This window comes from Marmota marmota, unplaced genomic scaffold (assembly GCF_001458135.2).
Source record: "Marmota marmota marmota unplaced genomic scaffold, marMar, whole genome shotgun sequence".
In the NCBI taxonomy this organism is placed as follows: domain Eukaryota; kingdom Metazoa; phylum Chordata; class Mammalia; order Rodentia; family Sciuridae; genus Marmota; species Marmota marmota.
Genome location: NW_026000005.1, coordinates 17,231,565 through 17,245,891, shown reverse-complemented (window position 1 = coordinate 17,245,891; position 14,327 = coordinate 17,231,565). Strand labels below are relative to the sequence as shown.

The following is a 14,327-nucleotide window of genomic DNA, read 5'->3' as shown; positions in this document are numbered from 1 at the left end:
AAAAAAAAAAAAATTGGGGCTGGGGTTGTGGCTCAGTGGTAAAGTGCTTGCCTAGCAGTGTGAGGCCCTGGGTTCGATCCTCAGCACTACATATGAATAAATAAATAAAGTTAAAAATCCATTGGCAACTAAAAAAATTGTTTAAAAAAACTATAATGAAATCTTATTATTTCAGTAATTTAAGTTTAAGATAATACATTTTGGCTGGGCATGGTGGTGCACGCCTATAATCCTAGCTACTTGGGACATGAGACAGAAGGATGCCAAGTTCGAGGTAAGCCTGTGCAACTCAGTGAGACCCTGTTTCAAAATAAAAAGGGCTGAGGAAGTAGCTCAGTGGTAAAGCTCTCCTGGTTTCAATCCCCAGTACAGCAAAAAAACAGAAAAGATAACACATTTTGCCCTTCCTTATAATCACATAAGAAGCTTACAGGAAACTTAACACTGAAGGAAAAACAGCTGTTGGAAATACTCACTATAACACCTCCCCCTCTGACTATTTTTATACAAAATATGGCAGTGTGCACTCACACCAATGATGTAGTCCAAGGACACATGGATTTTTACTGGTATTTTTTCACATGAATGATATTACCAAAGACCTTATCCCTAAGAGCAGAGATATTTAACACAGATGCACCTGTTATTATAATGACCTTCTACTGGTTGTTCAAAGTAAATTGACCAAGTCTGTCAAATACTCTAACCCAAACAAAATTTTTATATTGTAAACCAGGAAGTAAGATTATCTGAAATGTTTGTTGTCCCTGTTAAATCTGAAAACTTCCAAGGGCTTGTGACCATTATAGATTCATGTAGATTAGAATTACTGACATACTAAGTGATAGGCACATTTTAGTAAGTTAATAATTCATAGATATGTAACACGGCTTCTGTTGTTCCCTTGTTATAATGATTATTACTATATGTTACAAATATGTATTAGGTATTAAAATCTAACACCTGAACTGAAGGATAACTGAAAGCTAAGCACACACAATTCTGGGTTATTCTCAAGTATATCTTTGAAAATAAACTTGTATATAAAGTGACACAGCTTTTTATAATGGAAAAGTGTTTGTAATACAGTGTAATTCTTTTTTTTTTTTTTTGGTACTGAAGGTTGAATCAAAGGGCACTTTAAAACTGAGTGTTGGTCTGGGGATACAGTTCAGTTGGTAGAGTGCTTCCCTACCATGCACAAGGCCATGTGTTAAAAAAACAAAACAAAACAAACAAAAAAAAAAAACAAACTGAGTGTCATCCCCACCTCTTTTATTTTTAGTTGTAGGTGGACACAATACGTTTATTTTATTTGTTTGTTTTTATGTGGTACCAGGGATCAAACCCAGTGCCTCACACATGCTAGGCAAGCGATCTTACCACTGAGCCACAACCCTGGCCCCATCCTCAACTCTTTTGACAGAGTCTTGCTAAGTTGTTCAGTTTGGCCTCAAAGTTGTGATCCTCCTGCCGCAGCCTCCTGAGTTGTATGCAACTGTGCCCAGCTACAGTGTGAATTTTTTTAGGGTTATTAATCTCCTTAAGCTTCATAAAAGTTAGATAGCAATGATCATATAGGTTATTATGAAAATTTTAAAAAATCCATTCTCCTCAGATGTGCTGAAAATAACAGATGATTATGAACATCTCTGATCTTCATGAGTCCAAGAATACAGGTAGTGATAGCTTCATATGAAAGGACTGATTGCCATAGTGTTTGTGCTGAGGACACAGAGAGGAAAAAGACAGTGTCCCTTGGGGCTGGGGTTGTGGCTCAGTGGCAGAGTGGTTGCTTAGCATGTGTGAGGCACTGGGTTCGATTATCAGCACTGCATATAAATGATTAAAACAAAGATTCATTGACAACTAAAAATAGAGTCCCTTCCCTCAAGTTCTTCAATCTTGTCCAAAAAATCCAGTGGAAAAAATATGACAGAGAAATAAAGTACATACAAAGCCCAGAAGAATCACTGAGGTAGGACTGATGATTTACATGAAAAGAAAGGGAGCATATAACACTAGACAGCTGGAATTTGAAGGATTAATAGGCAAGGAGAGAAGTACATTGCAGGTAGAGGAGTGAACAATATGCCAAAACACATGGCTGTGGAACAAGTACTATTTGGTGCAATCATGGAACTTTAAGATATGTGGTATACCTGAAAATCAAGGGGAGGGGGCCCCCGTGCAATGATAAAGAGATTGACTTTATCCTGTANAAAAAAAAAAAAAAAAAAAAAAAAAAAAAAAAGCTTTGGCCAGTACAAGGTAAGAATTTGAAAGAAATGAAGTATTACTCCATGGAATTCTCCATTTTTTAATTTTTTAAGTCTAGGTTTCTTTTTTTTTTTTCCCCCCAAGTGTATCCTTCTCTGAAAAGGGTAAGATGATTAGTACAAGGTAACAGGAGCTGGCATTTCAATTCCTGTTACATGGCAGGAGGACCTCAACAATGTTAATATTCCCCACATTTGTATCTTTTCTACCTTTCCTCATCTTCTACCACTTTTCATTCTTTAACTTTAAAAAAAAAATACTTATTAAAATTTCCCCCAGTATTCAAAATATATATTTTTAAATAGTACAAAGATTAAATTAAAATATTTCTCACTTGTATAACCCAAGTGATCTTTCCTAAGTGGTTAGACCTCAACAGAAAAAAGAAAAAAAAAAAAAGGAAAAGGATAATGCTAACATTGCATATAAAATAGCACAATTAGGAGATAAAATAAATGGTTCATTACCTCTCCTCCTGGTTTAGAGACACCCTTTTATGCTTTAAGACATTAAACTATTTGGTATTGTTTGGGGAAACAGAAAAAAACAAACAAACAAAAAACAGAGCTATTACCTTTACCAAATGTGGTTTTACCAAGGTTACTACTGATGTGTATCGCTCCAGCACAGGTGGAAATCCAATTTCTAATCGTGTTTTACAATATCCAGATCTCTTTGATATTATATCTGATTTTTTGCACCAAGGAACGAAATGCTTGTAATCCTCCATTTCTGATACTACATCATACATTTCCTGCATCGAATATCTTTTAAAAAAAGATGAGGGGTGTTAACTGCTTATTATATATGATATACGTACATTTAAAATTGAACATGAAAAAACTTACTCATAAATAATTTTTCACGTATGTTGAACCATACTATAGAATGAATGACTTCAAAACACAGAAATTAGAAGGGCTCTACATAGACACATACAGCAGAGGTCACAATATAGTGGCTCATAGGTTGAATTTGGCTGTAGATGTGGTTTTTCAATTTTTCACTAGTTGCCAGTACTTAAAAACTCAGACTTTATAGTAAAACAACAACAACAAAACTTTAAAATTGAAAAGTCTTGCAGCCACTATATCCACATCGTTGCATAATATGAACTGGTCTGAGATGACTAATAATCCCTTACTGGAGCCAGGAATTTCACTTTCAGCAATTTAACACTCAAAAATAATGTACAAAACAAAGATGTTTACTTCAATATTGATGTGAAAGGGTGGAAAAAAATGGAAGCAACCCAAATCTTTGTCAGTACATAGATATCAACAAATGTTTAATAAATCATGCTAGGTAAGGTAGTGTATGGCTATAATCCCAGCTACTCAGGAGGCTGAAGTAGAAGGATCACAAGTTTGAGGTAGGCTTGGGCAACTTAGTAAGACCCTGTCTCAAAATAAAATTTAAAAAGAGGATGGGAATATACAGCTCAGTGGTTGAGCACTTGCATTGCATGTGCAAGGCCCAGGGTTCAATTCCCAATACTGCTAAGTTAGTAAGTAAAAAACCAAAAAAGTAAATGTTTAATGAATCATAATAAAAGATTACTATGGGACTCTATACTGGTTGCTTTAAAATTTTGGTCAAATATATATTTTAAGGCACAGTTTACAGCGTGTTATTAATGAGAAAAGCACATTATAAAGCAAAATATCTACAACTAACAAAAAAGTATACAAATACACTGTGTTCCTCAATTTAAACTTACTTGATATTTGTTTTTTCCTAAAAATAACTGTCAATAGTTGTCAAATGAATACATTTAAAAAGTGCTGGAAGGATATAACAATTAACATCAACTCAGAGAAAAAAAGGAAGGTTAAAATAGACCAATTCCTTAGACTATATGCTTCCATGTTATTATTTTTATATAAGCAGGTAATACTGTTGCAATTTTAGAAAGAAAAATGAACTATTTTAGAATACCCCCCCCCCCAAAAAAAAAAAGCCTATTGTTTAGTTCTTGTTGTTTTTGTTTAGAGTAATGGGTATTAAATCCAGGGGCACTTTACTACTGAGCTATACTCTAGTCTTTGAAATTTTGAGATTGGGTCATGCTAATTTGCTCAGGCTGGCCTCCTGCCTCAGTCTCCCAGGTAGCTGGGATTATAGGCATGCAATACCACTTCTGGCTCCTGTTCTTTTTATGAATCAGCATAACCTCCTAATACCAAAAGCTAATAAAAGAGCATGAAAAGAAAATTACATACCAACATCCCTTATAAGTAGTGAGGCAAACACTCCGAAGAAAAATATCAACAAACAGAATCCGAAATATATTATAAAGATATAATGATCAAATGCAACTAATTGAGGGATATATGAATAATATAAAGAATTTTACAATTATAATCACATTCATTGCAAAAAAAGAAAAACTATATGATTAATTCCATAGATCATAAAATACCCAAAGCAAGTCTATTAGAGTAAGAAATAATACAGAGATGCTACATTATGTACCACTGTTCTGAAAATATTAGCTAAAACATCCAATCAGAGCATGAAATATAAAGCATATGTGCTGAAAAATTAACCAAATTTATCGACTGGTAGATGATACAAACATCAATTCAGAAGAAGCAATTCAAAATTTAGTAAGGTGGCCTGTTAGGAAATAATTAGAAACCAATAGCTTTCCTATATTAACCAAAACCAGTTAGAAAACACTAGCATAGCAATAGAAAATATGTAGAAATAAATTTTACAAAAATATCTCAGGGCTTAAATAAAAAAACAAACAGCAAAACTCCATTGTCACATATAAAATACAACCTGAATAATAAGCCAGATATATAGTACTTTTGCTTATAAAGACTCAACACTGTTAATATATGATTCACCCCAAAATGATATAGTAATTTAAAAAATCACAACCTAAATCACAAAGTGTTTTTGGAAGCAACCGAATTTAAGCCTTTCTTTGTTTAAACTCTCTTGAGAATTGCCAAAAATATAACATACAGAAACGCAGGTCATAAATTATTTTCATTTTATGTCAAGGCTTAAATCTGTCTTATAATCACTCAATAACAAATATTTATAAAACTGCAAGGGGCAATGGAAAAATCAATATAAAAAAGCAGTTTAGTCTAAGAAAATAATTTGGAAAGAAAGAGGCACAATACTTTATAAAAAAAACTGTGAATGTGTTCTTTTAGTAGAATTATTATTATATACAAACCCTATAATTCTTCTCTCTGAATATTCTTTTCTTTTGTTTATTAAGGGTGAAGCAATTTTGAAGAAAGTTCTTGAATATATCTCCTTAGGCAAAACTGAGTTATGTAGTGGAAGAGTTCTGCTCATCAGTATACCACAGGAAGCTAAATATCTAAAAAGACAAAAATCATCCAATTTAGATTGACAGTAAAAATTAAGAGGAAGCACAAATTATAGAGACTGTAAAAAGTTATCATATTTCTTAAGACTTTGTAATTTTAGAGTAAAAAAACGATACACACACACACACACGCACACACGCACACAGAGGCATAGATAAAAATAAATCTTTGTTTTTCTACTGGGGATCCAAGGGAGCTTTACCACTGAACATCATCCCTAGTCCTTTTCTGCTTATTTTTGAGACAGGGTCTTGCTAAGTTGTTGTTCCATACTCCTGCTTCAGCCTCTCCAGTCACTGAAGTTACAGGCATGTGCCACTATTGCCTGGCTGCCTCGACCAGCGTGGCCAAACTAGCAGGTTCCTGCGAGGGGCAATGGGAGAATGGAAGAAATAGAGTCAACAAATGCAGATCTTGAAGATAAAGCTGGAGTTGGATGGAGCGCTACTCTCTGATGGAGAAGCAGGTCTAAAGAATTACACCAGCAATCTTTATTATGTATTTATATCTCTCTAAATCAGATTAAAGACTATGCAAGCATTATTCTTTGTATTCATGAAAGTTAGAGTTAGCAACAGTATGTGGCTATTTCCTTGTTACTGTGCAATGTTAGGAGCATTGTGCAGCTCTCAAGAAAGTGCACTGTTTAAAGTTACTAATTCCGGGCAGATTCAGGGGCAGTGGAACTGGTGAAACATTGTGGTTATCTTAGCAAGGAAGTTCCTTCGTTCCCAGGAGCTGCTGTACCTGGGAATAAGGCAGAGGCTGATAAAACTCTAGCATGGAAGACATCTCCATAGCAACTGGGCATCCTATGCCTTTGCACAGAAACTTTCTCAGTCATCAAGTATGTCACAGCCATGAAGTCCTCAGGGGACCCCAATCTCAGACACTGGTCTCCCAGACACTGTCACTGCTTTCCACACCTGGCCAGAAAAATAAAGCTTCTTAAGCACCATTAAGAAAACTAAAAATAGCTGGGACACCAGGCTCACACCTGTAACCCCAGCCACTTGCGAGGCTGGGGCAGGAGGATCACAAGTTTGAGGCTAGTCTCAACAACTCAGTGAAGTCCTTATGCAACTTAGTAAGACCCTGTCTCAAAACATAAAGAGGGGTGGGAATGTGGCTCATTGGTTAAGCACCCATGGGTTCAATCCCAAGTACAAAAAAAGAAAGAAAAGAAAACCAAAAACAACAGCTTTAAAGTTAGATTAGAAACTTCTGGCACAAAAAGTATCTCTTTCCAGAAAAGAAATATCTTGTTCACCTAGCTATTTTAACTTTCCCTAATATGAATATCGCACATCTATTATATACTACTTATATACTACTTATATATTCATTATCAATTCACATACTTACTGAGATCCTATTCTGTTAGACTGTAGTAGTCACTAAGGATTTGATGGTAAAAGAACAAATAAGAACCTTATGAAGATTATATTCTAGTTGAGGATTCAAAACAAGTACCAGAAAAGAGCTGAGCATGCGTTGTACACCTGTAGTCCCAGCTACTCAGGAGGTGGAGATCAAAAGATTATTTGAGCCCCAAAGTTTGAGACCAGCCTGAGCCACACAGTGAGACCCCAAGACCCCATCTCCAAAAACGAAAAGGAAAAAAAAAAGTACTAGAAAAGAAAGCGGGGTAGAGGGCCAGGGTTGTGGCCCAGTGGTAGAGCACTTGCTGAGTATACGTGAGACACTGGGTTCAATCCTCGCACCACACAAAATAAACAAAATAAAGATACTTTGCTGAGGCTGGCTTTGTACTTATGATCTTCCTACATCAACCTACTAAGCTACCAGGATTACAGGCATGCACCATCATACCTAGCTGCAGTGGAGCTTAATGAGCAATTCTGGTGGGAACTCAGAAAACTAGAATGCCAACAGAATTAAGAACTGTGCTCAAAAAAATAAAAAGAAAAAGAACAACAAAAACTATTTAAAAAAGAAAATAAAAACCCAAAACAAACAAAAAAAGGACTGTGCTCATGAGATTTCAGAGGGGAACAAGTACTCTTCTAGGAATGCAATTGGAGACCACTTACGTTATACTCTGGCAAGACTTGCCTACATACTGCCCATGTCCTAAGACTTTCGGTGAAGCTGGAGTTAACGGTAATAGGACTAATTTGCAGAAGAAATGTCAAAGCAGCACAGCATTCAGGAGATGGCAAGGATATTGCTATCAGTTTTTAGACAGGTATGCTGTGAGAATCAGGAACAGAAAGCAGAGCTGATGGGCTGGTGATGTAGTTCGGTGGTAGAGTGATTCCTTAGCATGTGTGGGCTCTGGTTTTGATCCCCGGAAAAACACACACACACACACACACACACACACAGAGGAAGGAAAACAAGGCAGAGTTGAAGATTTCGAAAACTTGCAGAAAAAACTTTCAGTTATACCAGAAAAATACTTAGATACCTAGGACCAAGGATGATATATGGTTGTTAACAAGATTACAGCCACTAGTGTGTTAAGTACTTCACCGAGACAATAGAAAAGGTGGCTTGAGGGCATCTTAGAAATTTGCAAGACCACACCCACTATAGGCTCCATAGTATAGAAGGTAAAATTCCTTTGAGAAGATATCATGGGGTGCCCAACATATACAAAGGAGCCTAGCAAGGTGTTTCACCCTGTTCAGCTACCCAGACACTGAGAGACCATAGAGCCATAATTTCAGAGGGCCCAGCTCTTGAGCAAGCTTCAGCAGACCTTGGTGTCATCACATGGTGCTAGTTCTACAGGAATACAAGATGCTGGAGTTGTGGGGTTATAAGGTTTCCACTATAATTTTAAAAGAAGGGTTGACAGGCCAGGCAAAGTACAGTAGTGATAAGGGGCAGGCTGATGCAACTGATGGAAACATGAGGTTAAGAGAAGAATTCTATAATATGTGCGCACTATGCTGACCCTTACATGCCGTCTTTTCTTTTCTTTTTTTTTTTTGGTACCGGAGATTGAACTCAGGGGTACCCAACCACTGAGCCACATCCCTAGCCCTATTTTGTATTTTATTTAGAGACACGGGTCTCACTGAGTTGCTTAGTGCCTTGCCATTGCTGAGGCTGGCTTTGAACTCTCGATTCTCCTGTGAGCCTTCCAAGGCCCTGGGATTACAGGCGTGTACTTCCATGCCCACCCGGCTCATGCTTTCTTTTCTAAGAAGCAATTTACCTACAGCCCTATCCAACTTAAGTGGGCAGGATATGTCACATTTCTCAGCAAACTATCTGTTATCTGCAGGAGAAATGCAGGCCTAAAATAATGTTGATAAGAGGAAGCCAAGTTACCCTCAAGGAGGAGCTTTTGTGACCCTTTTCACAGATCAGATCATGGAACTTATTATTATTATTATCCTTATCAGAGAGATAAGGATAATTCTTCCTAACCATAAGCTCTATAAGAATGTAAGAATGTATGGCTAAAGATCCAATTAAAACCAGTCAGCATGGACCAGTGACCTAGAGTTATTGTAGCAATAGGAACTTAAAAGTCTCAAATCATTCTGCTGTCAGTCAAAAGTCAGGAGGTGGACCTGGGTGAGAACCTCTGGAAACTTCTCTGGGACCCCCAATAAAACTGGAAAGTGTAGGAGAAGCACACTGTCCCTCACTCCCTTCAGAGTGTCCCCTTTCCCTTTTCCAGTCCCTTCGATAAACTCAAGCCTGTTATTCTAAGCAATATATCTGAAATCTTTCTGACTTGGAGGGGGTGGGATCCTTCATACTACCTCAGTTTCTAGTAATGCTATCAGATTATCTCTTCTCACTTAAATAAATCCCACTCTGTTCACTCTTCATTATTGACAATGGATTTTACTCTTTAAATTTGCCAGGTAAGAATACTGAAGGAAATTGGTAAGGCCTACAGACTGCACAAACCTCATCTGCCAGCAGAAGCAGGGAATCTAGTTTCATCTCAAAACTCTGGTTTCAGTAGAGTCAGAATCCCAAGGCTGGGGATATAGCTCAGCTGGTAGAGTGCTTGCCTTGCATGCACAAGGCCCTGGGTTCAACATCCAGCACCAATACACACACACACACACACACACACACACACACACACACAAAGAATCCCTACAGGCTGTCCCGAAGGCAGCAATGTGTAAAGCTGTGAAAGTGAAGCCAAAACTGGAATGGAGACCCCAGAAATTTAGAAATGCCAATAATGTGGACTGTCTGCCAAGAAGAGCTGCTGGCGCCAAGCTGAAAGACAGCACTTGTGTGCTGCAACCAGCAAGGCCAAAGGGGCGAGGCCACCCAAACCCTTGGGAAACCACCTCTTGTCACCATGTGCCCCAGATACTCAAGGTAGAACTATAAAAACTGTTTGCCCGGCTGGGATTAGGTCTTGTTTTGGCCCCATTCCTTCTTTCTTTCTTTTGGTACAGGGTACTTAACCACTGAGCTATATCCCCAGCCCTTTTTATTTTGACATAGGCCCTTGCTAAATTGCTTAGGGCCTAAGTTTGCTGAGGCTGGCTTTGAACTTTTGATCCTCCACTTGCCTTACCCTCTCGAAATCACTGGGATTACAGGCATGCCCACCACCATTCCTTTTATCTGTCTTTTATCTCTCCCTTTCAGAATGGGAATGTTTACCTGGTGCCACTGTATATTGAATTTATGTAACTTGCTTTTGATATTTACAGGGGTTCATAGCCAAGAGTGCCTTGTGTCTCACAGGAGACTTAGGACTTGAGCTTTTGGGTAATACTAAAACTGTTAAGACTATAGGCTCTTGGAGATGAATTAAAGGCATTTTTTATTGTGAAATGAACATGATCTTTTGGGGGCCAGAGTGGAATATTATGGTTTGGATATGATACCCCCCCCCCAAAGCTCCTGTGTTAATGCAGAAATAGTCAACTAGATTATGAGAGCTGTAACCTTATCAGCTCATTCTAGTTTGAATGGACTGACTAGGTGGTAACTATGGGCTGGTATACATGACTGGAGGAGGTGGATCACTGGGGTGTGTGCCCTGGAAGGGGCTCATCTTCCCTGCTGTCCTTTCCAACTTCCCTCTCTCTGCTTCCTGACCTTGCTATGAGCAAGCAGCTTTCCTTCAAAGATCCCTTTGGCCATGATGCTCTACTTCATTTTGGCCCCAAGCAGTATCCTCCATTGACCATTGAATGAACCATGAGGCAAAATAAACTTTTCCTCCTCTAAGTTGTCCCTGGTCAGGTGTTTGATCATGGCATCACAAAGCTGGCTAAAACAGTGGCCTTGTGAAATCTCATGTTATTATATATAATATTTGATATATGCAAAGTATAATTGATACATAAATAAAATTTCTTGAAGGACACTGAGACCCTACAATTTAGCTGAGGTGGAGGAGAAAATCTGAAAGATATAAAGAATTAGGAACAGTTGAAGAAATTGGGAATATTCAGCCAGAAGTTAAAGGATACCTGAGAATATGGCTTCAAAATGCGAAAAAACAGCCCAACTAATAAAAGGAGACCAAATTTGGGCTCTATAATACCAAAAAAAAAAAAAAAAAAAAAAATTAAACAATTAGTTGATTATAAAAACTGAAAGGGGGCTGGGAATTTAGCTCAGTGTTAGCATGTTTGTCTCACACACAGAGAACTTGGATTCAATTCCTAGCACCACACACACACACAATTTGAATGGGCTTAATGTAAGGTTCTTGCTTAGCATATGGATGGCCATCTTAAGTGACAGTCACCATTTTAAGAAAAATTTCACTTTCCTATCCAAGAGCATTTCTGAGAAAGGCTCACCACTCTCTCATATCAACCCCACCCTTAACCGCCTGCATCAGGACCCACCAGGCTCTAATTTCTGAGCCTGCCCCATAAAAGCCTTGATCCCCAAGTCTGTTTTGCCTCTCTCCATCTATGGAGAGATGGCCTTTATTTGTCAGCTCTGACAAATAAACTCTCATGTGTATCTCTGCCTGGTCTCTTTCATTTCTCGCTCACCAGTCTCACGGTTCTTTGCTTTCCTTTCACTTATTCTACATGTAATAGAGGTCAATAAAAAAGGTCAAGCTAAATGCTGCATGACTATTTGTTAAAACGTAATGGAAAAGGGCTGGGGTTGTAGTTCAGTGGTAGAGCACTTGCATAGAATGTGTGAGGCACTGGGTTCAATCCTTAGCACCACATAAAAACAAATAAATAAAATAAAGGTATTGTGTCCATTTACAACTAAAAGAAAAAAAAAATTTTTTTTTAATGTAATGGTGGTGCATACCTATAACTCCAGAGGCTTGGGAAGCTGAGGCAGGAGGATCTTGAGTTCAAAGCCAGCCTCAGCAACAGCAAGATGCTAAGCAACTCAGTGAGACCCTGTCTCTAAATAAAATACAAAATAGGGCTGGGGAGGTGGCTCAGTGGTTGAGTGCCCCTGAAATCAATCCCTGGCACCCCCCCCCCCAAAATAAGTCACACACACAAAAAATTATTTCTGGATCTGTTAGCTATATTGATTATAAAAGCTAAATTTAACATACAAAATCTACCAGTTATAACAGTTTCATCTACTTTTCCCCACTTTTTCCACTCCATAGATACCATGTTATTTATTATTGGAGGCTAATTATGTGGCAGATACTGTTAAAATTAACAATTTTCTGATAAATCAGTATCAGAAAAAGTAGGTTGTCTGAGAAGAGTTTATTTTTAAAAATATAGTAGACCTGAAGCTGGGATTATAGCTCAGTGATAGAGCACTTGCCTTGCACATGTGAGGCACTGGGTTTGATCCTCAACACCATATAAAAATATAAAATAAATAAAGATATTGTATCCATCTTAAAAAAAAAAAAAAAAAGATAATAGACCTGCAGATGTAGCTCAGTGGTAGAGTGCTTGCCTAGCCGGTGCCAGGCCTTAGGAGATTCACCTCCCCACAAAGAAAAGAAAAAGGATAAAGAAGAAAAAAGAAAGACCTTCACTTCTAAAGAGATAAATTGAATAAGTGTCTGGTTGACTGGAAAGCTTTCTTTCCACTGCATACAGTTTTGTATCAATTCATATATGGTTCCCCAGCACCCCAAATTTTTTGGGTTTAAAGCAAACTAATATAGATTTCCTAGTCAGTGTTCATGCTATGGTTCAGTGCCCTGGCATGCACCACGTGCCTTCTTTCAATACTACTCTCTCAAATACTCTATTATAAAGGCCAAAATCTATGTTAATGTAACACTTTTATTTAAAACCAATATTTTTAAGAGTAACACAAACAGATCTAAAATATTGTTATTCTGTTTAGAAATACTTTTTGAGATTATTTCCTAAAGCAGGAGTAAATAATATCTGATTTTACTTGTTTATCCAATTTGTTTAAAAGGATTTGGAAGTGTGCCCTGTTACTTCTTTAAATTCTTCTTTGAATCTAAATGGCCTGGGGCTAGGCCAGATTTGTGCTCTCTCACTGTATACATATTTTAAACACTAATTTTCCTCATACTGTCTACATTTTTTAAACACCAATTTCGAGAAAAATTATACACAATGTTATTAGTAAAAAGGAAACTAGTAGGGGCTGGGGTTGTGCCTCAGCGGTAGAGTGCTAGCTTAGCACCACATAAAAATAAATAAATAAAATAAAAGTATTGTGTCCAACTACAACTAGAAAAGAATTTTTTTTAAAAGGAAACTATTAAAAAATATGGTATCCTTCATTTCTCCACCTCCATCTCCACTCCAACCTCTCCATAAAGGAACCAACCAGGAAAATCGAAGACAGACTCTGATACAAGGTTACAAGACCTCTAAGTTACAGCGGAATGGGGAAGGAAACAAAAAATAAAACAGGTCCTTCGTTGGCTACATTTAGTTTTTATAAATACCAAATAGTGGGGGCAAAAAAACTCCACCCAAACTGGAAAAGCGCCTCTGAACACCTGGCACTCAGGAGGAACAGAAGGGGAGCTCATCGCCAGGCCACAAACTCCCAAATCCCCAGCAGCGAGCAACCCTTCCGCGCAAATGCTTTTTGTCTTACTAGTTGGGGTGTTTCCGGGACACTAGGGTCTCATCCAGGGTCTCGCGCCTGCGAAGCTAGTCCTCTATCACTGAGCTAGACTCCGAGAGCCCGGGGCAAAACAAAAACTTTCCGACCGCCACAGCAACAGGTCATAGGGAAGAAGATCGGAAGAGCCCCAAACACCTGTGGCTGAACTGCTTTATCAGATGCGTCCACAGTCGTTGCGCTAATGCCTCACCACCTACCGGGAGGGTAGCTAGCCAATCGCCCAGAGACTGAACTACCTAGACAGCAGGCCAGCCTCGGGCGCTGCGCCAGAGTCCCTCAAATGCCAACACTTCTCCAGAGACAAGGGAAACGCGCCGGGTTCGGCTCCTCCTCACCCCCAAATTTCCCTGTCTCGCCACTCAGCAGGTCCAGGAGTAAAACTGCTCTCGTCCCCGCGCCCCCATTGTTTATTACCTACTGTTCCGCGCTGACCCTTGCGCTGGGACTGCGGCTGACGTCCCCAACCTCGGACGGCACTCCGAGACTACCCTTGTAAAGGCCTTCTGACCGGCTCGAGCTGCCATGATCGTCTCTCCGAAGCCGGTCGCAAACACCGGGCCAAGTCCGCGGCACCGCCCTCAAGCCGGGCGGGAGGACCAACTCCAGGGCCTCCCAGCCAATCGGTTGGCCCCTTGAGCACCCAGACCCGCCCCTTCTTCCCTC

The 14,327-nt window shown here is 38.8% G+C and overlaps 1 protein-coding gene across 7 annotated transcripts in view; it reads right to left on the bottom strand.

Moving 5' to 3' along the window:
* Coq10b (coenzyme Q10B) overlaps positions 1–14,317 on the bottom strand; it is a 20,643-nt gene extending 6,326 nt beyond the window's left edge. Inside the window, exons 1-5 of one of the 7 annotated variants that reach the window (XM_048808235.1) lie at positions 14,079–14,192; positions 6,384–6,562; positions 5,839–5,999; positions 5,477–5,626; positions 2,855–3,047 (exon numbers count right to left, since the gene is read on the bottom strand). In XM_048808235.1, the coding sequence (XP_048664192.1) occupies positions 2,855–3,047; positions 5,477–5,601 (318 nt within the window). In that variant the 5' untranslated portion in view covers positions 5,602–5,626; positions 5,839–5,999; positions 6,384–6,562; positions 14,079–14,192. Of the gene's footprint in view, positions 1–2,854; positions 3,048–5,476; positions 5,627–5,838; positions 6,000–6,383; positions 6,563–7,690; positions 7,935–11,879; positions 11,920–14,078 lie in introns of those variants that run through there. The other 6 variants (XM_048808236.1, XM_048808234.1, XM_048808233.1 and 3 more) reach the window with 6 other exon arrangements.
* Between the last annotated feature and the right edge of the window lie 10 nt (positions 14,318–14,327).